The 22810-nt window shown below is 41.3% G+C and overlaps 1 protein-coding gene across 2 annotated transcripts in view; it reads right to left on the reverse strand.

Annotated features, from left to right (window-relative positions):
* The window catches only part of SFMBT2 (Scm like with four mbt domains 2), a 207140-nt gene that overhangs the window by 171253 nt on the left and 13077 nt on the right, over positions 1-22810 (reverse strand). For both annotated transcript variants that reach the window (XM_084869269.1, XM_084869268.1), the window contains exons 2-3: positions 10414-10562; positions 239-333 (exon numbers count right to left, since the gene is read on the reverse strand). In XM_084869269.1, the coding sequence (XP_084725395.1) occupies positions 239-333; positions 10414-10513 (195 nt within the window). In that variant the 5' untranslated portion in view covers positions 10514-10562. The remainder of the gene's footprint in view (positions 1-238; positions 334-10413; positions 10563-22810) is intronic.

A 22810-nucleotide genomic window follows, 5' to 3' on the forward strand; every position in this document is an offset into this window, starting at 1 on the left:
ATCGTTTCTCACCTGCCCTGAGCCCAGCCTTGTATTAAGTGAGATAAGCCACAAGAGCTAGGCCAACCCACCTGCAGCTAAGCAAACAAACTTCCCCATTTCTTCTTTATTTCAAAGAAATCTTAGCTGAATTTCCCTTCTTTTTGCATCCCCTATCTTCCAATCGGTTTGGCATCGTCCTGCAGGCTTCCCTCCCACCCTCCAAATGCAGACCAGAAGGAGAAGGAAGGATACGTACGTGTTTGAATGATGTGTGAGGAGCTGCACTGGCACCTGTTTCTTCCAAGTACTCGCCCCAGTTAAAGCCAATTTCCTCCAAGCTTGAACCTTCTTCTATTGAAAGACGAAAACCAAACAACAACAAAAAACAAACACAAAAATATCAATAGTAGAGTTAAGAATGGAAAGGTACTGGCCCCCAATGAATACTAGAAAATCCCTTAATTCAATGGTTTTGGAACATATTATCAAATTATTTTCATAGCTTCAGTTTGCTGACTTTATAAACTGAGGACACCCTGAAAAAATTCTGTTTGGATACCCTGACAAAATCAAAGATAATATTAAGTGCTCTTAGGCAAAGGAGATGAGATTTGTTTCACGGCATACTGGCTGCATATTAGTATATCATTCTGGAACTGGCCACTGTGGACACTCCATTCTTTGGGGAGACTGATGGCAAGGTGAAGAAAGCCATGGGGTGCTGAGTAAGTACCATGATGTACTTACAGCACTGGCACTCTTATCCCTGGCTACATACTACATCTGGGGATTGTGGAATAATAGCATCGACTGTTAATGCCATATGGGACTTTAGAAAGCATTGATGTCATTTCAAGAGGAAAACAATTGAGACCCAGAAGGATTGTTCAAGTGTGTGAGGCCACTGGTAAGCTAGGGACAGAAACAGACCAACTGTGAGTCCCAGTCCAGGGTCCGCTGTCCTGCCAGCTGCTGTGACAGAGCTTTCAGGGCAAGGTATGCCAGTAGAACCAATAGGACATGGATTTCCCATTTACAAGGATCAAGGAGAAATACAATCAAATGTTCATGACTCTTAAAGCAATCCCTATTTTGGCTCCGAAGCAAATCATGTAATTCTCCAAACATTCAAGATTCTATATGTAAGATATAATCTGTATAGCTGAAAAACACCAAATAATTCATTTTAAAGTACAGTATAGGCCCTGGCCAGGTATCTCAGTGTCATCCCAATATGCCAAGGTTGCAGGCTCAATCCCCATCAGGGCACATGCAAGAAATCAACCAATGAATGCATAAATAAGTAGAACCACAAATTGATGTCTCTCTCTCTCTCTCTCTCTCTCTCTCTCTCTCTCTCTCTCTCTCTCTCTCTCTCTCTCTCTCCCTCCCTCCCTCCCTCCCTCCCTCCCTCCCTCCCTCCCTCCCTCCCTCCCTCTCAAATCAATCAAAAATTTTAAAGTGATATTACAGATAACGTAAGTTTATGTCACAATTTCAAATGGAAAGAACTAATCAGCTGTCACCATTACTTTAACCAATTTGTAAGACAATCCTACGGAAAGAACATACAGCAGCAAGGACTGTCATATATGCAGCTAAGTAAGAGCTTCAGATGTTCAGATTCTCTCTTCTTACAATAATGTTTCACCGTGTATCTTCTACTAGCAGGAGGCTACCGCACTGGACCAAGAACAAATACTGGCAGGTGGGCCCGGGAGATGAGGCAAAGGAAGAGTCTAAAAAAGAACGCCTTGTTCTTGAGGCTATCTATCACTACTTATTCCTACAAAAGACTTTTAAATTAAAAGTTGGAAAGGTAATTTTCTTTTGATACAGTGCATAATCTCAGAAAATGATGGAAGAGGATACTTTTTGTAAAGTCAGAACATGCTAAGTTGAAAGGCCATTACCTTCAATTTTGTCTTCTGAATCAAAGTTACTTAAAACTCTTTTCAAAGTTCACTCACATCAAGAGGTTTATAATCAAATGTCCAAGAAAATAAAAATCCATCTGAAAAGAAAACCCTCCCCTTGTATCTCCCCCAAAATGCTGCTTCAGGGACTTACTGTCTTTTTATCAGAAATGTGTTGCCTGAAAAAAGCCAGAGGGTCCTGCAGCCACCAGCTAACAAGGACACCAGATGGTTTCCGGCTACTTGGACACAGTAAGGCAAAGCAGTCACATTCAGAGTCACATGTAGGTGTCACCCAACAGCTCTGCCCACAACTATTTTGCCCCAAATAGCACTGGACATGGATTATCAATATTGCTTTTTGACCCACTAGCCAGAGCATCACAGCAGCATGATTTATCAGTCCAGGTGATGTGACCCAGGACCTGATGATAGCTAACTTGTCCTACTTTGTTTTTTGCACCCTGTCCAGCCTCAGCTCAACCTTCCAGCTCCACAAAGTGACTACACAGCAACTTGGCAAGGTCAAAAGAGCCATGCCGTAGTGGGACATCAGCTCTCTGCTGATTGCTTTACATCTGAAGAACCCTGACAGATGGATACTGCAGCCTCATTTCATAGAAGGGATGATGGGGGCCCTGACAGGGGCCCAGAAAGGCTGGAGCCCATCACTGTCACACAACCGTCCATCCAAGGAGGCATGAGTCTAAGGCAGGCTATCTGATTTCGAGGAAGGAAGTCTTACGAGGCACCTTCCTGTGTCACTCTTCTGCCCATTTCACAAATCAGACACCTCCATTCACCACCACCACCAGCTTCTCCACATGAAGACTCAGGCTGACTTCTCTCTGTCTTCCTGCACTGATGAGCCTTTGAACACTCCAGAGCCAAATCAGACAACAGAAAGACGCAGGGCTAGAGGCAGCAGCCACCTTCAGAGAGGCGAACCAGATGGGGCACAGCCCCTGAGACCTGCTTGTAAAGAAGGAGAGAACCAGGGCGCAGACATGGGCATAAAACTCGGTCCTGGGCAGGAGCATCCTCTGCTTTGTTGCCTAAGAGACGCTTTTTGTCATTGAGGTATTAGCATGAAAGGGTTGTCAGGTTGAAAACCAAAGTTTGAGACATTTTTTCTGGGAACAACTTGGTCAAGAATCAAATTGTTCCAGGTTGGAGATGTTTGAGAACCAAGGATTGACTGTAGCTACTTTCGTGTTCACCCAGATATTCATTCATTCATTCAAGTTAACCAAGAGAGGAAGAGGTACCATCGGGACTCCCAAGTGTGCTTCATTAAGAACAGGGCTGAAGAAAGGTGTTACTCTCTGCTGTCTAAAAAAAAAAAAAAACCCTGTTTGAGGAAAGCATCTAGGAGGTGGTTTGGAAAAGAGGGTTTAAGGAGTGACATAACCATTCTGCCTCTAGACTTTTCCCAGCCTGCTATCCTGCAGCCATCAGATGCTGAGCTGCAGCCACCAGCCAGGTTTCCAGCTTCCAGTCACCCCTGCGACCCACTGCCCAGACTGGCACATGCCAATGAATTGGTCTATCCAGTTGCTGCTATTTCTCCTGATTAATAAAGGCAGTAATCTCAGTTCAGTCCTGAATGGGTTTTTCCAACAACTGCAACTGAGTTTTCCTTCAGTCCCTCGATTACTTGTGCCCCTTAATGTGCAGACAAATCGTGATTGCTTAATGTATAACACACATCCTTCTTGCTCCTACATCCCAAAACTCTGGTCATAAAGAGGCCAGTGTTGGGTGATTCTTAAAGTACAGTTTAAAAAAAAAAAAAAGTATAAAATTATTCATGCAAAAAGAACTTTAATAAGCACCCCAACAGTCAGACCTAGAAATATTTTTAAAAACCTTTATGCCCAGCACTGGTAACTTTAAGTGTGTTGTTTTAACAATAAAATCTGATAGAAAATGCAGGGCTCCTCACAATACAGCCTTTTGAAGTCTGTCATTTAGTAACACGTCCTCCCCAGCATGGGCCTAAGTGGTTGATTCTCTAAAGACATTTCAATGAGCAATAGATAAACATACACCATGTTTATGAGTGGAGGTCTCATAAACCCAGAGCAAATATTTACCGCTGATTCATGAACTTCTTAAACCCATAAACATTTTATCAAGGAAACTGACAATCTCCCTCCGCGGCAAATGATCCAGTCGGAGGCATTGCCCCATGATGTAATGAAAACAGACTCTGAAAAGCTACTAAGAAAATGTCACAATTTAAAAGAAAACAGCCTCGTTCATTAGTGGCACTCCAGCTTTAGAAAACAGAAAGCTATTTATGTGACCAGGATATTTCATAATAAGCAGAAAAAGAATACCTTACTAAAAGCTGGACTGCAAGCTGCTTTATAGTGAAAAATGGAATGAGCAAACGGCTCAAACACCTTTAAGTAATCAGACCTTGGGTTGTACACAGTTTTACAATATGAAATAAGGCTAACTTTGCAAAGTTGGATATGAAAGCCCATAACCACTACCTCATAAAAAAAAAAAAAATGAAGAACTGACACATTTGAAATGAACAAAATCTTACAGAGCACCTTCTTGTGTGCTAGGTATTTTTTTAATGTGTAAAGAGAAAGAAAGACATTAAATCTTTGTTGTTTTAACTGCTGGAAGTCCATTCAGACCATCAGAGCATCTAGAAAAGAGGTGCCTTGTGAATATATTAAGCAGACACTGCATTCGAATGAAAGTCAGATAGGACTGGCCATCGCAATCCTAGCTCGGAGTTCTCAGCTACAGGACTAAACCAGGGAGGAGGGGACCGTCACCTGAGCACAGAGGTCCTGGTGCTATCTCAGCTACCCAGACTTCCAGAGAGACTTTCCAGAAAAAAAGAAAACATGTAAAACTGACCCAACCTCCTGGCTAGGAGAGACAACAACTATATAAAAGAGAGTTGTTATTTTTTTAAGGGAATATAACGGAGTTACATGAAACTAGTTCCTCTCCAGCATGAAGCGTCAGAAATCTGAATTTCTCTCATAGGAATGTTGATTCATTTCCTCCCTGAATGCAAGAGCCTGTGGGACCCAAGTTGATATAACCTAGCACCCTACCCCCAAAAATCGAACCCATATTTCCAGAGTAATGCTTTTTGACTCGGACTTGCCTGATGGAAATGCACACCACCACTTTATCTGTAGACTTATCAGGAAATTACATTTAGCTATCCTGGAAAAATTATGCCCAGGAATCTATTTATCACTATGTCAGCGAGTGTTTTGTTTTTATCACAGCCATTAGAGAAGCCTAGAGTTCCAGAAATCCAGTTCTGGCCCTCGTCCCTCTGTGTGTTTCTGTCCATTCTATCCTCTGTCCCTGCTTATCCCAGTGGCGTCCCAGAAGTGGGGGTCATTTTACATTAAGCTATTTCATCCCTGGGACTCAAATGTCAGTTATTGACCCCAACTATGTGAGCTTTTCTTAGGAAAAGAGGCAAAACTACACATGAGAAAACTGCCAATGACACTCAGAGTCCTGTGATAAGCTGATGGTTTTCACTTCAGAGGAACAGAGCACCAGTGCAAGGATCACAGCAGCTGGGCATGGGGACAGAGGAACCGAAGACACAGGATCAAAACATGGGAAGCAACCAAGTTGGACTCCCATCCTTTGGCCCCGTCAGGGAGGTACAGTCAGACATCGTATAACACATGGGGAGAAAGGATGGGAAACAACTGGTGGAGAGGACAAGAAAGAATTTGAGGTTGGCAGATCTGGTTCAGCAAAAGGTTGCTGGTTTGATTCCTGGTCAGTCACATGCTTAGGTTGTGGGTTCGATCCCTGGTCGGGGCGGTGCAAGAGGCAAATGATTGATGTTTCTCTCTCACATTGATGTTTCTCTCTACCTCCCCCACTTCCTTCCTCTCTCTCTAAGATCAATAAAAACATGTGTTGGTTTTTTTCAAAAAAAGAATCTGAGTAGTTTCTATGCCCATAAAGTGTGTGTGTGTGTGTGTGTGTGTGTGTGTGTGTGTTTATGCACACTTAATGTCCAGGCTGAAGGGCAGGCACAGCTCAGTGTTTCAGAGCACAAGGTTCCAAACCATCAGAATAAAATCTCTGGCTTTAACACAATAGCCAAGTGACTCTGCCTGGCTGTCCAGCTTCATCTGCTATTTCCCTGGGTTGTGGAAGACTTAAACAATGCAGCATGCGTAAAGCACTTAAGGGAGCGCTGCCATGAACACAAGCGTCATGTACCTGTTGTACCTCATTTGAGAGTCAATTTATAGGCAAGTGAAGAGAGCTCAGTTTGCCTTCTGCTCATCTGACATAGAAATCTCATCTGAAACCCTTCCAGGAAAAAGACCAAGCCACCATCCAACCCTAAGCACATCACAGTGGGTCCCAGAACCAAACATCCACACAACTGATGGCAGGCGGCAAGGTATTTTATGTAGTAACAAGTGAAAAGGTAACTACTTGGGAAAATAAATCACTTGACTGATCCCACTTGGGTATGTTCTTAAGAGTCTAAATGTTCAAAACTAGACCTAAAAGTTAGCCTCTGCTCTCTCCAAAGGTTTGCATCCTGCTTTAAATTGGTTTCCTCTTTAGGAAAGTCTGTCTTTGGGGCACCATCTACAAGTCTCCTCACCACACAAGTATAAATGGAAATTCCAAGGAGAAAGGACAGATTAGCCATATTAGGAGGGGAAGGAGGGAGTCAGGGCCAATATCTGGAAAATGTTAAGATCATTTAGAGCTTTTTAGGACTGTTAGTTTTAATAAAGATCTTAATCTCTTAGATGATTTAGGCACCCCAGCACACAAGAGCAAGGAACTAGCCAAGAAGTGGGCATTTGATGTGGTGTAACCCAGCCAGGGACAGGATTCTGGTGCTCACACCTCCCCATTCATGGGATCACCCACAAGAAAATTCAGTACACCTAATTTTCCTGACACCGTATTATTAATAAGTTTCAGAATCTACTGCAGGTGCCCCAAAAATGAAAAGTCAACACACAGTTGCCGGCTAGACAGTTTTGAAAACACACCAGTAAAAATGATGCAGTCATAGGTGTCAGATGTGTGTACCACAAAAATATGGTGAAAATTGGGGACTCTAAAAGTAGAAAAATAACCTCACTCAGCAAGCATAACAAAGACTTTTTTAAAGGCATATTTGTACTTAACTAGGCTGAACATTCAGTCTATGGGACTATGCTCTCTCAGAAAAAGGATTTCCATGTTTCCACAGGGAGAAAAAGATTCAACTCTGCTTTTAGACTTTTTCCCACTCCCACTTTATGTAGAAAGAAACTGAAAAGAAAACAATGAGCTAATTTTGAAAGAGATACTCACATCTTTCATGCAATTATTTTAGGGGTTTTCAGATATAGATATAATGTGAGAAACATAATCTAGTACATTCAATGGGACCTGTCCCTTCTGAACTAGAGCATTTAATCACTTATTCAAGACCCTGCCACTCTGCTTCCCGTTAACATCACACAGTCTGTAATTACAAAATTGACTGACCTCATCAAAATGTGAAAACAAATTTCATACCTTTTTGGAGCAATGGTCAAATCTCCCACTGAATTAATAATCAACATTTTTGCCCATGAATTCACCATAGCATTGTCTATGATTCTGAGACCTAAGTTGTCCTTATCTAATTTGTTGTTATGTAATACTTGTCCTTTTTAAAATATATATATATTTTTAATAATCTCTTTATTATGTTAGGAGCATTTAGGAAAAGATGCATTTACAAATTCATTGGGTAAATATCAAAATTCAACCAAAGACTGGTTTCGTTTTGTTTGTTTTGTGATTTCTTTACCACAAATTCATATCTCCTAAATTTCACATTATGCTCTTTTCTGAAAGCTGTGCTGGAGGTTTGGAGAGGGTCATGAGACTCCCATAATTCAGATGTTTGTATGCTTGAAGCTGTCCCAGAGGCTCTTTACACTATCTTCATATTTTTGGATTCTTTTTTCTTTTTGCTTTTCCATTTGGGTATTTTTTGCTTCTTCATATTTCATATCTTTGACTTAATTCTTGGATCCTCTAGTCTACTGTTGAATATCTGTATATTATTTTTTATTTCAGTCAGTGTATGCTTAATTTTTAGTTGGTCTTTTTTCATATCCTTGAGGGTTTCACTGAATTTCTCGGAGGTTTCTAGATTCTTGAGTAACCTTATAACCATGGTTTTAAACTCTATATCCAGTAGTTTGATTTCCTCCATTTCTTTCATTTGTGATCTTTTCTTTGTCTCCACATTTTGACTGCTTCCCTGAGTTGATAGAGTGGCTTTGTGTGCTAGGTGTCCTATAGGGCCCAGTGGCTCAGCTTCTCCAGTTATCTGAGGTGGACACTCTTGGTGCACCCCTTTTTGGGCTGTGTGCACAGCCTTGTTGTAGTTAAGCCTTGATTGTTGTTGGTATCACTGGGAGGAATTGACCTCCAGTCCAATTGGCTGTGAGGATCAGTTGTGTCTATGATGGGAGAACTTCTATGCTGGAGACACCCTTATGAGGAAAGACTTGCTTCAGTGGGGCTTTGGCATTTACAGAGTCTGCCCCCTGAGTATCTCTTATGGATGTGAAGAGTTGTAATTTGTATGGTCTCACTCTGACCATTGGGTACACTGGCTCTTGGATCTCCAAGGAGGTGAAAAGTCAGCCACTGCCTGAGGCCTCCCAGCAGAAGCTATAGAGAGATCTGCAGATTCCTCCTCTTTGCTTGGGGTTTGGAAGTGCCCAGATAAGGCCCAGCTGTGAAGCAATACAAATTGCTTTCAAGCCTTGAATCTTCTTTTGGAGGCTCTGTGTCTCGCAGACCTAGCTGCAATACTTTAGGTTTCAGATTGCAAAGGGTCAGGCCATTCATATGCAAAAACCTCTGCATAAAGCTTGGGTGGAGTTGTAAATTGGGTGGGGCAGGGTCTCAGGGAATCACCAGGGTGGAGAAAATAGCAATGGCTGACCCTCAGCCCTGCCCTGAAGAGGTCCCCTGGTCTCTGTGACCCATGAAACTGTGCAGGAACAATGATCACTGCAAGCACCTCTGGAGAAAGTCACACTCATGTTCTGGCCGATGCCAGACAGTCCAGTTTCTCCCATATGATTCTGGGTCCCCAGAGTCTCACTTGAAACTGGAGTTCAGAGCAGTTGGGAGCTTGTAACTCCCTTCTGATTGAAAAACAACAGTAACTCAATTGCCAGTCCTTTTCCACACTTCACTTCTGCACCTCCGGACCTCCTCCGAGCCTCAGTGTGCTTTTCTCTTCCCTTCTAGGTGTATAATTTCCACTCCGCCAGCCTTCCAGTGGATGATATCCATTTTGTCTTTTAGTTTTGCAGTTTGCAAGGCAGCAAGTTCAGGTGTTTACCTATGCCACCATCTTGGTCTCTCCCGAGAATTTGATTTCCACAACTCCCTAGACCTGTTCTATCAAGAAGTTCTGAGCATAGGGGTAAGGGGAGGTGGGTATAAAGATGACGGGATTAAGAATTACAAAGTGGTAGTTACAAAATAGTCACGGGGATATAAACTGTAGCATTAGAAGTACAGTCCATAATGGTTCCAAGTGGGTAAAAATGTTGGAGGGAACACTTTGTAAAGCATATGAATGTCGAAGTGATATGTTGTATACCTGAAACTAATCTAGACTAATAAAAGAGTAATATGCTAATTAGACCAGACATCTTCCTGATGTCCTTTTGGACAAAGCCATGGTGGCAGGGGCCGAGGCAGAGGTGGTTTTAGGGGCAATCAGGCTGGCAAGGGAGCAGTGAAGGGCATCAAGCCAGTAGTTAGGGGCTGTTAGGAGTGATCAGGCAGGCAGGCAGGTGAGTGGTTAGGAGTCAGTGGTCCTGGATTGTGAGAGAGATGTCCTACTGATGGTGTAGGCCCAATCCCTGCAGACATCTCCTAAAGGGTCCCAGATTGGAGAGGGTGCAGACAAGGCTAAGGGGACCTCCCCACTGCATAACTTTCGTGCACTGGGCCTCTAATACAAAATAATATTAAATGTGAAATGTGATTTAAAAATAAAAAATTTAAAAAGAGGTTCTGAGCAAAACCTGTCTCTTCTGAGCTAGAGCATTTAATCACTGGTTCAAGACCCTACAGCTCTGCTTCTTGTTACAACCAAGCCTGAGGCAGCAGCAGAGATGGCACTGCCAGGCACTGTGCAGAGACTCCATGCAACAGAGCACCACCAACTGTCTGAACTATAGAGTGTGAGTAATTGTGAACATTTATTTGCTAAGCCATTGAGATTTTGAAGTGATTTGGCACCTCACTATCACCTAGCCTGCCCTGTCTAGTATATAGCTAATATTAATTTTGAAGCAAATTTTGCCTGACTTTCAAGCTGCTATGTACTTATAAATATGACAGCAAAGCCTAGGAATAGGTCGCATGTGAGATCTAGATGCCCTGCCCCACTATTTTCTGAACATTTTCAGAAAGATACTGGTCAATACATCAAAAGGCCAAATGGCTCTAGAAACCAGAATCTTACCTGAATCAAAATCTCCATTACCATTGGCTGAGCTGGGATGTTTCTCCAAGGGAGAAGATGAAGGGGCTGGCATATTGGTAGCTGGCAAACTGCTCTCCATTCCTAAGCAATACGGATCTTCTCCTAATTCATCCTGCAGAAAGAATTACCTAAGGGCAACCAACAAAGAAAAGAGTTAGATTCACATATTTTTAAACTCTCCAAAACTAACAGCATCCTGTCAGAGCTGCTACTATTTCATTATAGCATGCAGGATGCAATGTAGTAATAATAGAAGATACCAAGAGTCAACACTAATGGGTACAGGTCTACACAAGGTCCACATCAAAGGTCACAGCTGAGCAAAACAATCAACTTTCTACAAGTTCTTATCACCTCACCACTAAAATGGACACATTTTTCATCAACAAACAGAATCTACATTTCAACCCCCAGTCTACCCTGGAAATATTGGCAAGACACTTCTCCACCCAACTGTTTCCTCCTCTCTCACTCAATGTTGTGAAGTGCCAAGCCCGCCTCAGCCTCAGTATACACACACACACATACACACACGCACTCACACACTCATGCACGCACGTGCACACAAGAGGTCTAGTGTCTCCCAGGCACTGGTTACCAAACCTAGTCAAAGTGTCAACGCTTGTAAATGTGATCTGTGACCAATTTGAATTTTTCTATAACAGTATGACATTCCACACTTGCCTGGGAGTTCTGACAAGACTGGTAGTAAAACAGGTGAAATTACGATCCGTACGTATAGAATCCTGCAATCTAACTCACTTATGTCACATATCCCATAAAACACCCAGGTGCAGTCATTACTAAGGATCAGCCATTCACAGTTCTGGTGGTTAGACAAAGCCAGATGTGGGGTTTTTAATCTTTCATTTATTCAGTGTTCACTTTTATTTCACATGTAGACAAAAGTTCAAATCAGCAAAGGGATAAAAATAGATGAAGAAAAAGAATAGTACATCGATAGCTACATAAACAAGGTATTTTGCCACACACATTCTAGTAAAGTATCTTTTAAGAATATCATGCCCGATACATCTGATAAACAGTTAATTTCCAAAATATATAAAGAACTTATATAACTCAACCAAAAGAAGACAAACAATCCAAAAAAAAAAAAATGGCTAACGGATAAATTGGCCATCTGTATGTCTCCAAAGAAGACATACAGATGGCCAATAGACATAAGGAAAAATGCTCAGCGTCACTAATCATCATAGAAATATAAATTACAATTACAATGAGATATCTCACACTTGTCGACTATCATCAATAAGTCAACAAATAAGTGCTGGCAAGGATGTGGAGAAAAGAGAACCCTTGTACACTGCTTGTGGGAATGCAGACTGGTGCAGCCATTATGGAAAACAGTATGGAGTTTCCTCAAAAAAATGAAAAATGAAACTGCCATTTGATCCAACAATCCCACTTCTAGAAATATATCCTAACATTCTTGGAACACCAATCAGAAAGAATATATGCAGCCCTATGCTGATAGCTGTATTATTCACAATAGCTAAGATTTGGAGACAACCTAAGTACCCATCAGTAGAGGAATGGATAAATAAGCTGTGGAATATATGGTGTGAATACATTCACATAGTGGAATACTATGCAGCCATAAAAAAGAAGGATCTCTTACCCTTTGAGACAGCATGAAAGGACCTGGAGATTATTATGTTAAGTGAAATACTAAGCCAGTCAAAGAAAGACATATATTACATGGCCTTACTTATCTGTGGAATCTAATGAACAAAATAAACTGACCAAGTCGTCAGGCATGGAGGCATGGAACAGACTAACATATCTCGGGATGAGGACAAGGGATTAGAAGAAAAAAACAAAGAACTTACATACTGAAAAGCATAGCCCATGGACATAGACAGTAGTGTAGTGAAGGCCCAGGGGAGAGGCGGGAGGAGCTGGATGGATTGGGGGGGGGGGGGGGGGGGATGGGAGAAATCTGCAATACTGTCAACAATAAAAATACATCTATAGCCGAAGCCGGTTTGGCTCAGTGGTAGAGCGTCGGTCTGCGGACTGAAAGGTCCCAGGTTCGATTCCGGTCAAGGGCACGTACATTGGTTGCAGGCACTTCCCCGGTAGGGGTGTGCAAGAGGCAGCTGGCCGATGTTTCTCTCTCATCGATGTTTCTAGCTCTCTATCTCTCTCCCTTCCTCTCTGTTAAAAATCAATAAAATATATTTTTAAAAAATACATCTATATATGTAAAAAGCTAAGTAACCAACCATATGTCTGTCTGATCATCTGACCAACCAACCAGCAGGTACATATGACATTCACTGGCAATTTAAAAATAAACGTTGAATGAATGAATGAATAAAATTTAGATAAATAAATAAAAATAAATGTTGACTCACTCATGTGCACTTCATACAAAGCTCTTACTGGCGGCAATTGCGTGAGACGCCAGACTGTATCTGAAGTCCAACTATTGGCACTTTGTTGTTGTTATATCATGTTGCTGTTCTTTATTTGTTAATCAATTTATCAATCATTGCTTTTATCAATGTTGTTTTTAGTCATGTGTTTGTTATTTTTATGTCATGTCTTTGTTGTTTTTATATCATGTTGTTATTGTTCATTTATTAATTTATATATTATTTTCATATACATTTTACTAATTTTCTTTCATCTCTGACACGTCAAATAGTGATATTAAAATATTTTGTATTTTAATTTTATAATACTATATTATATATACTATTTTGACATGTAATTTTGCAGTAACGTAATTACCATATGAATCTTTGTTCTAATTAATTTCCTTTTAATGTGCACAAATCCATGCTCTGGGCTATTCATATATACTAGTATATATTTTAAAAATATTTTAAAGGTAAAAGTAAATGCACCATATTGCATTTTCTGCAAAAAATATACCAAGCCCTTCCTAAAATACATACATACTCACACACCATGCCCCCCCCCCTCCACACACGCGCGCGCGCGCGCGCACACACACACACACACACACACACACACATTTTGGTGCTCTTTGGATTACTTCCCTGAAAAATATTGTGAGGTTTTGGCAAAATTAAAAGAAAGATGTAAGCCTAAATAGAAACTGGGTGAGTTGGTTTTTTTTTTTTTAATTATTCAAAGTTATCTCATATCACTAGTGAATCATTTGATAAGCTTAGTTTCTGAAACCCCCAGTCTACCCATTTGATGAACAGATGGGCTCTAAAATTATTTACAATGGAGGACAGTGGCAAACCCAGCACTAGAATATTGTGGCTGGTTAATTTTATCCAACGGGCATCAGTTTGCTAAAACAACCCACAGGATAATGGGCAGAACTGCATACTCCTAAGAGCATTTTTTCATCATTCCTGTTACAATACAGACACACAGCTCTGCTTCTGAGATTTCCTCCCCCAGGGACTGCACACAGTGGCAGGAGAGGCTGCCAGTGACTGGATAGTGTCCCATCCCACCCCGGGATTTCTCCAGTTTATCACCCTGGTTCCTGAGGAGCATCGCCAATGTGCTCTGCAGAGAAACCAGTTGGCATGAGCAAGTGGCTATCCAACCAAATACCCAACAACGCACAAGCATCCACTGAGAGCATGCTCACAGGGAGCACTGAGATGTCATTAAAGCCCACAGCCCTCCCAATGACACCAGCTGTGATTGTGAGTTCCCGGATCACTCCATCACTAGGCAGGGATATCACATCCGCTGACCCTTGGGATCATATATATGTATATATGAGGGCTGCTGGCATTCCAGGGGTTAACAAGTTGTCCTGGACAAAGGAGGAGATAGAGAGTGGCATGCTCAGGAAAACTGCCTTCAGGGTAATGCAGGAATCACCAAGAACCTGGAAGGGAGAAAGACAGGTAACTGAAGAGAAAGGGCAGGAAGTGGAACACTGGGCACAAACAAATACCATACACTGCCCTGATGGAGAGTACATCCTACTTGGGGAAAGCTCCAACATGTCAGAAAATTGGTAAAGTATACAGTATGTTAGAAGGTGATAAGTGCTGGAGGGAAAACTAAAAAATGGAGAGAAGGTACAGGTGAGCAAGGGGTTATAATCGTTTAGAAGATGGTGGCCAGGTAAGACCTGAGAAAGTGATGTTTGAACAAAGACTTGAGGGAGAGTAGGGAGGTAGGAGGAACCCAGGTGAGAGAGGACAGTTCGCTAAAACAAGGACCCGACCCGGCACGTCACTCTACAGAGAGGACTAGGACACTGCAGGATTTCCTTCCAGGAATGAGATGATCAGATTTGTTCTAGAAATACCACTCTGGCAGCTGCATGCCAGACAGGTGACAGACAGGGGCGAGCCCAAATGGAAAGAGAGACTAAAATCAACATGAAGGTGAAGGTGTAGACTAAGACAGTAAAAGAGAAAAGAAGGAAACAAGGTTGTTATGTAATTGAAAGGTAAAAATCCACAGGACATGGCAGAAACAACCCAAGAATCTCCCAATATTAACAAAATGCAATCTTTTCACAGCATGCGGTCAGGTTCCCAGGATAAATTACTTCACTTGCCACAGTTAGCACTCGGCAGAAGCTATGCAGTGCCTGTGGAAATAAACAATTCTGCACGAAAATATAGTAAATAGAAGAATGACAAACTACTTCACAGAAATTTGCTTTTGATGGAATTGCAGGGGGAGGGGACAAATCTTATTAGTGACAACTGATCTATAAGCTTTGCAAAATAAAAACAGGATTTTAAAAAGCACATTATTTTCCTAACTACAGTACCCTAATCCCCCCAAAAAAGTGTGCTATTTTTAAAAGGAAGCAAATTTCCTTTTGATTCTTAAAATACATGTAATCTCAAGTAATTTAAAGACTGAAGGAAAAAATGGCTATTCTTGAAAGCAGCACTTCCTGAAAACATGAAAAGAAGGCTGAGAGGGCTGGATTTTTAAAGGGTCATTTCCTGTTTGTACCATACACTGTGTGACCCTGAGTAAAGTTAATTCTACTATAATTGACTCCTCTTGTCTCTAAAGTTGTTGAACCACAGAATTATAGGACTGAACCACCTTTCAAAAAGTGGTCTTGGCCCAGTGACAAGAACAGCGTACTTGGAGAATAAGGAGCAACTAGCTGTGTGACATAAGCAAATTACTTAACCTCTCTGTTTCTCAAACTTCTCGTCAGTTAAATAAGAAGGCTTAATTAGATGCAATCAATGGCCTTTTCAAGTCTAAAATTCTATGAATATACCAGGGCTTTTAGTATTAATTGCATATTTTCTGCAATAGGATTATCTGTTTATCTGAACCAAATATGATAAGCACATGCCTCCTATCATTTGAGTATTCAAAGAAGAAAACTATTTTAGCTTTGGCTAGACAAAGCCTCCTTAAGAATATTCTAAAGTGAATCAGAAATTATTGGGAGCTTAGTTTCTATTTTGAATTGTCTCTAGACCAACAAGGTCCAAAAGAACTCTATACCTGCACAGTCTAATTTGATAACCATTAGCCACACATCAGCTCTTGGAATGTAGACAGTGTGAATGGGATCTCAATTTTGATTTTAATTAATTTTAATTTAAAAGCCCTATGAGGCCTGTGGCTGCCTACTGAACAGCACAGCTAGACCACTGCATAGGAAAACCAGAATTTACTACATTTGAATTTGGAGCACGTCCTAAATAACCATCAATTCTTGGCTCTCTTAAAAGATTTAATTTAATAACAGCAAGCTAATTAAAAAAGACATAAGAATTTTTAAACCTAGGAAATTTCAATTTCCCCATAATACCCTACAAATCTTTCATAGCAAACTTCTTAAGTAGTAGGTTTTTATTGAATGTGTGCTGCCTTTCTGTATCATTACAATTTCAAAGAGGAACTCTCAGAAAAGTTAAATTATGTGTGTCATACATGATAATTTCCTTTTCCATTCATGTGTAAAGTCAAGAAAAGTGTTCCACCTCAGAAATGTAATCATGTAGCCCAGCCGGTGTGGCTCAGTGGTTGAACGTTGACCCATGAACCAGGAGAGCAAGGTTCAATTCCAGATCAGGGCGCATGACTGTGTTACAGGCTCAATCAATGGTAAGGGGCGCGCAATAGGCAGCCGATTAATAATTCTCTCTCATCATTGATGTTTCTATCTCTCCTTCCTCTCTCTGAAATCAATAAAAAACATTTTAAAAATGTAGTCAGGCATTATATTTTTCTGTAAAGGAAAAAAAAAAAAAACCTCCATGAATTTTATTAATGTCAAGTATCAATGGCTTATCTGACATATTAAAGGGAAAATTTTGCTAAAATGTTTATGATTCCTCCATGATTCAATTCTCTCCATTTGCCTCTAACCAGACACTATAAAAAGGTAACCGGGGACTGTAAAATAAGACATCAATTTAAATGCACCAAATCAATCATTTTAAGTAGAACTCAGGGATAATATAAAAAAGAAAAAAGAAAACACCTAAATGAGTGTCAGAGTTAAGCCTCACATTATTCTATACAAGGACAAGTGACAAGGCACCGTCCCAGGTGGCTACAAAATTTATTTTGGTCACATTTTCACTTTTTAAACAGTGTTTACTTTTTCCCTCTCCATAAAAGGTACATACACTCTCTGAAGAATTCTTAAGGAATAAAATTATAGAGAAACAAATTTAAATCACTAGTAATTCTAACACCCAGAGAAAATCACTTTTATGTCTATAGTAACTCCTCCTAATAGCTTCCCTGTGGGTTTTTTCGAGTTCATATTGAATTTAGAATTTTAATTCTTTTTTCACTTAACATAATATAGAAAGCATTTACGCACATCATTAAAATTCTTTGAAAACATGACTTGAAATGGTTGGGCAATTTTTATTACAATATAAATAAGGCAACTTATTTAGCATTCTGCTACTGCTGACTGTTAAGTTGGTATGTGTGTTTTTCATCATCATAAACAGTACGGTAGTGATAATCTTCCATCATAAATTCTATTACATCTGGGATGTTTCCTTTGTGTAGAATCCCAGAAGTTAGAATATGGGGACAAATGCAGGAGCATGTGTAAGCCTCATGATACATATTGTTAAAATGCTATCCAGCCTGCTGTCCTCACCGAGTGAGTGACCAGCAGTGGAGGACATACTCTGTCTGAACCCAATCTCCTCCTTGGCCATAAAGTGTTTATTTTTACCGTTTTCAATGTGATATTTAAAAAATAGTATCCTGCCCTGGCCAGTGTGGCTTAGCTGCTTGGAGAGTTGTCCTGTACACCCAAAGGTGGTGAGTTGAATTCCCGGTCAGACACGTGCAGGTGGCAACCAATCAAATGTTTCTCTCTCTCTTCCTCTCTCCCTTTTGCTCTCTAAAACCAATTTTTTAAAAGATTAATAATAATTAATTTTAAAACAACAGTATCGTGCCACTGCAATACACAATCTTCGTGTGATACTACCTCTGTTCACATCCTTCCCACATTTTAACTCTGTTGGTATTTTGTATAATTTTTAAGAGCTCTGATATTTTACCCCATAGAACTATTGAAAGATATTTACCCCAGTTTGCCCTTCAGTGGTTCCTTTTCATATATGGAAGGTTAGTTGTTTTGCTTTATTTAACTTAGTCTAAACTACCAAATTTCTTTATTTCTTCTAAAACTTATATTCCTAAAATGTCCTCCCTCACCCTAGGATAACTTCCCCGGGGTTTCAAGTTTTACATTTAACACTCGGGGGATTTATGCTCAAATATTTTCTGAGGTGCAACTCTGAGCGGAACCCCACTTCCACAGTTAATAATTCAGTCTTGACTATTGGGTTTACATCCTGCCTTTATCATATAGTAAATTCTTAAGCATGCAAGACTACGTTTCAGTGCACCAAACTTGAATGGTAAGAAGAGAGTGAAGCCGAAACCGGTTTGGCTCAGTGGTAGAGCGTCGGTCTGCGGACTGAAAGGTCCCGGGTTCGATTCCGGGTCAGGGGCATGTACATTGGTTGCGGGCACATCCCCGGTAGGGGGTGTGCAAGAGGCAGCTGGTCGATGTTTCTCTCTCATCGACGTTTCTAGCTCTCTATCTCTCTCCCTTCCTCTCTGTAAAAAATCAATAAAAATATATATAAAAAAGAAGAAGAAGAAGAAGAAAAGAGTGAAATTGGAACTAGGACCAACGTTCACATATCTTTCTTTAGTTGTGCGATCATTAAACTTGAGGTCATTGAAGGTGGGTTTATAAATGGATGACCATGGTTTTCCATGGCTTGACATGACCATCACAAGAAATTCTGCTGTGAGAACAGAATATATCCGAAAGTGAACACAGGCAGAAATTACTATGCATCAGAAACTGTGTAATGTCCCTCTCCCACCCCCAATATCCATTCTCTCCTTTGCCTACACTACAGGGGAGGAGCAACTGGTTAGCCAAAATAAACATAAGCACTGGTTGGCTGTCCTTGTGGTTGGATGTGGCTGCACCACTTCATTCTGTCCGGTGGGAAGTCTGCAGAATTCAACTACAAGGTCATCCTTTAGTGGAAGGGACATGCCTTTGTATTTACCCCCAGAGCCACCACGGGGATCACATAAGGCCTCCGAATATGGAAACAAAAGAGAAGGGAGTTAGGTTCTGGGGTCAGCTCCAGAGTAGGACACATAAGAGAGAAATCAGCCTCTATCTTGTTTACAGTGTAAACTTTACACCATCCTACATAGGGTCTCCGATACTTTACCCAATCCCAAATCCCCAAAGATACACCCTAGCCTAGGAGGACTGTGCTCTTTTTTAATAGGTGTGTAATTACGATGCTTAAGATTGTTACTGTTCAACTCAGTTTTTATCCAGAAGACTACCAGTATTGCCAAATGCTGTCTTTGGTTTGTTTAAAAAAAAAAAAAAAAAATCACAGTTCACATTAATGTTGACCAATGTGCTTAAACCTGGAGAATGAATCCCACAGGAAAATGAAAGAGGCCCCCTTCTCTGTGGTGAGTCCAGACTGAGCTTAACCCTAAAGAATGGAGGGGAAGCATCTACGATTCTGGCAGTTCCCCAGCGTGAAGGCACAGCAGAATTACCTGCAGGATTTGTCAAAACTCAGCCTGCTGGGCTCCAGCCCCGACTTTCTGATTTAGTAGATCTGAAGTGATGCCTATTCTGGGGTAATCATTTTTGTGTCTAACAAGTTTCCAGGTGATGTGGATGCTGCTGAGCCAGGGACTGCACTACGAGACCAACTGCTTTACGAAAAGAAAAAAGAAAAAAGAAGAAAAAAAAAAAAAGAGGTTTTTGTCTACATTGCTTGGAAAGATAAAAGTTGTTCTTTATCAAAAGAAACCTATTATAGGTATACTAGAAAACATACCAGTTCTTCAAAATCACTTAAGTGTGGAGAAAGGTTGGTCTTTCTAGAAATAGTGTTTATTAAATAGTGTTTATTAAATAGCTTTACATTCTAGCTTTCCTTATAAAATGCCAGTTATCTCAATTCCATTGTTTTATCAAGTCGAACTTTACACCATCTGCCTAAAGTCAGGCCTGCTTGCTCTCCATAAAAGGATGAGTTACAGTCCCAAGAGTGTCTCCTGCTGTTTTTCATGGTGGAGCCATGCGCTCGGAGGACCTAAGCACCTGTGGGAATCATTGTTTCTGGGCCTCGGTGTTCTCAAACACCAAGAGGAGAATGGATTACCTAATCTCTGGGAATTAGGCTCCTCATTCCTAGCAGATAGCTTTTCCTTAGCTTCACTGAGATAAGAGACTAGCAGATGATTTTTTTTTACATTGTATCTGCTGATAACTTTTCTCTAAGGCTTGTAGAGCCTCCACACTCCCTTCCCCGGCAAAAAATAAAATAAAATAAAGAAAAACAACAACACAATCTCCTGCTCTTTTCCTCCTTCTCCATGTCCTGCTCCCCAGGCAATCAATTTAGTCTATTTTAGCTGACTGTTTTGGCATTCATCTCCATATCTCTAAACAATACCTTACTTCTTAATTTTTCAGTCTGTGTCATTATTAGGTAATGCCCTACTAGTCACACCACCATCTCTCTCCCTCTTCCTCTCCCTCATCTTCTTTCCCTACTTCCTCCCTCCTATACCCTTATCCTTCTAATGGATATGATTGCGAGATTATGTCACAGCAGAACCATACAGCATGCTATGATTACTTTTCCTTTTCTCACACAACTTTTCCCTGGGGTCAATGATGGTCTCGTTTTCCCCACATCTTCACTTTTCTACATAATTATCACCCATTCAAATCCAATTTTTCCATCAACTGCCTGTCTCTCCCCTGGATAAACTGAGATATATGGGCATATTGTTAGTGTCATCTTGAAGTAATTTCTACCAGGGCCTTCTGTTCTGCTCTAGTCTAGACTAACTGCCTCTGTGCCTGGTATGCAGATGCTATCCCGAAACCTCGCTTCACCTCTCTCTTTGTAAGAGCGCCCCTTTCCTGTGTCCCAGGCCTGCCTAGGGCTTGTTTTCTCCCTCCTTTTGATGGAGCACATTCCCCAATGGGTTCCTAAGAGAAGGTTTAGGTGGATGACGTGTGAAACCTTATATGGTTAAAAAAAAAAAAAGTCTTTAACCTACTCTCACATTTTTAACTCATAATTTAGGTAGGTTAAAAACAAAATCTAAGGCTGAAATCGGTATGACTCAGTGGTAGAGCGTCGGTCTGCGGACTGAAAGGTCCCGAGTTCGATTCCGGTCAAGGGCATATACCCAAGTTGCGGGCACATCCCCAGTAGGGGGTGTGCAAGAGGCAGCTGGTCGATGTTTCTCTCTCATCGACATTTCTAGCTCTCTATATCTTTCCCTTCCTCTCTGTAAAAAATCAATAAAATATATTTAAAAAAAAAAATTCTAAGTTAGAAAAACATCCTCTCTCAGAATGTTGACGGTTTTGCTCCCCTGTCTTCTGCCTTCCACGGTGGAGAATTCTTTGGATATTCTGAAATGCCACAGTGATGTGTCCAGTGGCAATCTACTTGGGGCTTGGGAGCCCTGGGTGAGTTCTTTCAAGATTAAAATTCTTTTGACACTGAAAACTGTGTTTCAGTTCTAGGATATTTTCTTGAATTATTGCTAACATTTCCTCATCCCCATTTTCTCTGTTGTCCCATTCTAATAGTCACTCAATAGTTGGGCTTCCTTAATCTCCCTAACTTTCCCTTTTGTTTTCTACCACTTTTTGAAATCTACTATCTAGGATATTGCTCAGCTTCTTCTAACTCTTTCATAGAGTTCTACAATTTAATTTCAAAAACCTCTTCCTAAGGACTTTAAAGATGGCAAAGTAGGTACACACTGTGCTCCCTTCCTGCCACAACTACCTCAAAATTACAGCTAACTGAGAGAACAACCATCGCTCAGAACCACCTGAAATCCAGCTGAACAGAACTCCTATAACTAAGGAAATACAGAAGAAGCCATCTAAAAACCAGTAGGAGCCGAAACTGGTGTGGCTCAGCGGTAGAGCATCGGCCTGTGGACTGAAAGGTCCCAGGTTCGATTCTGGTCAAGGGCATGTACGTTGGTTGCGGGCACATCCCCAGTGGGGGGTGTGCAAGAGGCGGCTGGTCAATGTTTCTCTCTCATCGACGTTTCTAGCTCTCTCTCTCCCTTCCTCTCTGTAAAAAAAATCAATAAAATATATTTTTTAAATAAAATAAATAAAATAAAATAAAAAATAAAGACCAGTAGGAGCGGCAGAGATGGGAAACAGGGTTCTCCCACACCTGCCTGTGGTGGTTAAGAGTCAGGAGAAATATCTCCGTGCAGAGGTTCCACGGAGAAACCAGAGGTCCCTGCCCCACACCAGGTTCCCAGCCAGGAGTATGAGATCCCAGAAGAGGATCCCTCCAAACAACTGGCTGTGAAAATCAGTAGGGACTCAATCCAGGTGAGAATGAGGGCTGCTGGCATCCCAGGCATCCTCGTAGAGAGCCAAGGCACAGACTCACTGGCTCACAAACATGTACTCTATGCTCCAGAGAAGGGGCGGTAGCTCAAAGAGCGGCTGGGGCATCCTGGGAGAAACTGAATTATCGGGCTTCGGAGTGAGGGCTGGAGGGACAGCTCTCTCCCAGACATAAGCGCAAAATTGTTCCTCTGTTACGCCCACCCCCACCACAGCCAGGAAGTGCTGGTGGACATGAGTGCCAGGCCCAGAGGCCATTGTTCCTTTGTCGAGGCCACCTCTTTCCTAAGCCTCTACCAGGGCTCACACCACCCTGAGACACTGCCCCACCCAACTGAGGAACCAGCCAGATCCTCTTTCAGCAGCTAGGCCCCATCTGCACTAGACTCTCCTAAAACCTCTCAAAGGTGTACAAATTCCACACAAGCAGCCAGCCCCCATCTGCACTAAACTCTCCTAAAACCTCTCAAAGGTGTACAAATG

Source organism: Pipistrellus hanaki (assembly GCF_964339955.1).
Source record: "Pipistrellus hanaki genome assembly, chromosome: 1".
In the NCBI taxonomy this organism is placed as follows: Eukaryota; Metazoa; Chordata; class Mammalia; order Chiroptera; family Vespertilionidae; genus Pipistrellus; species Pipistrellus hanaki.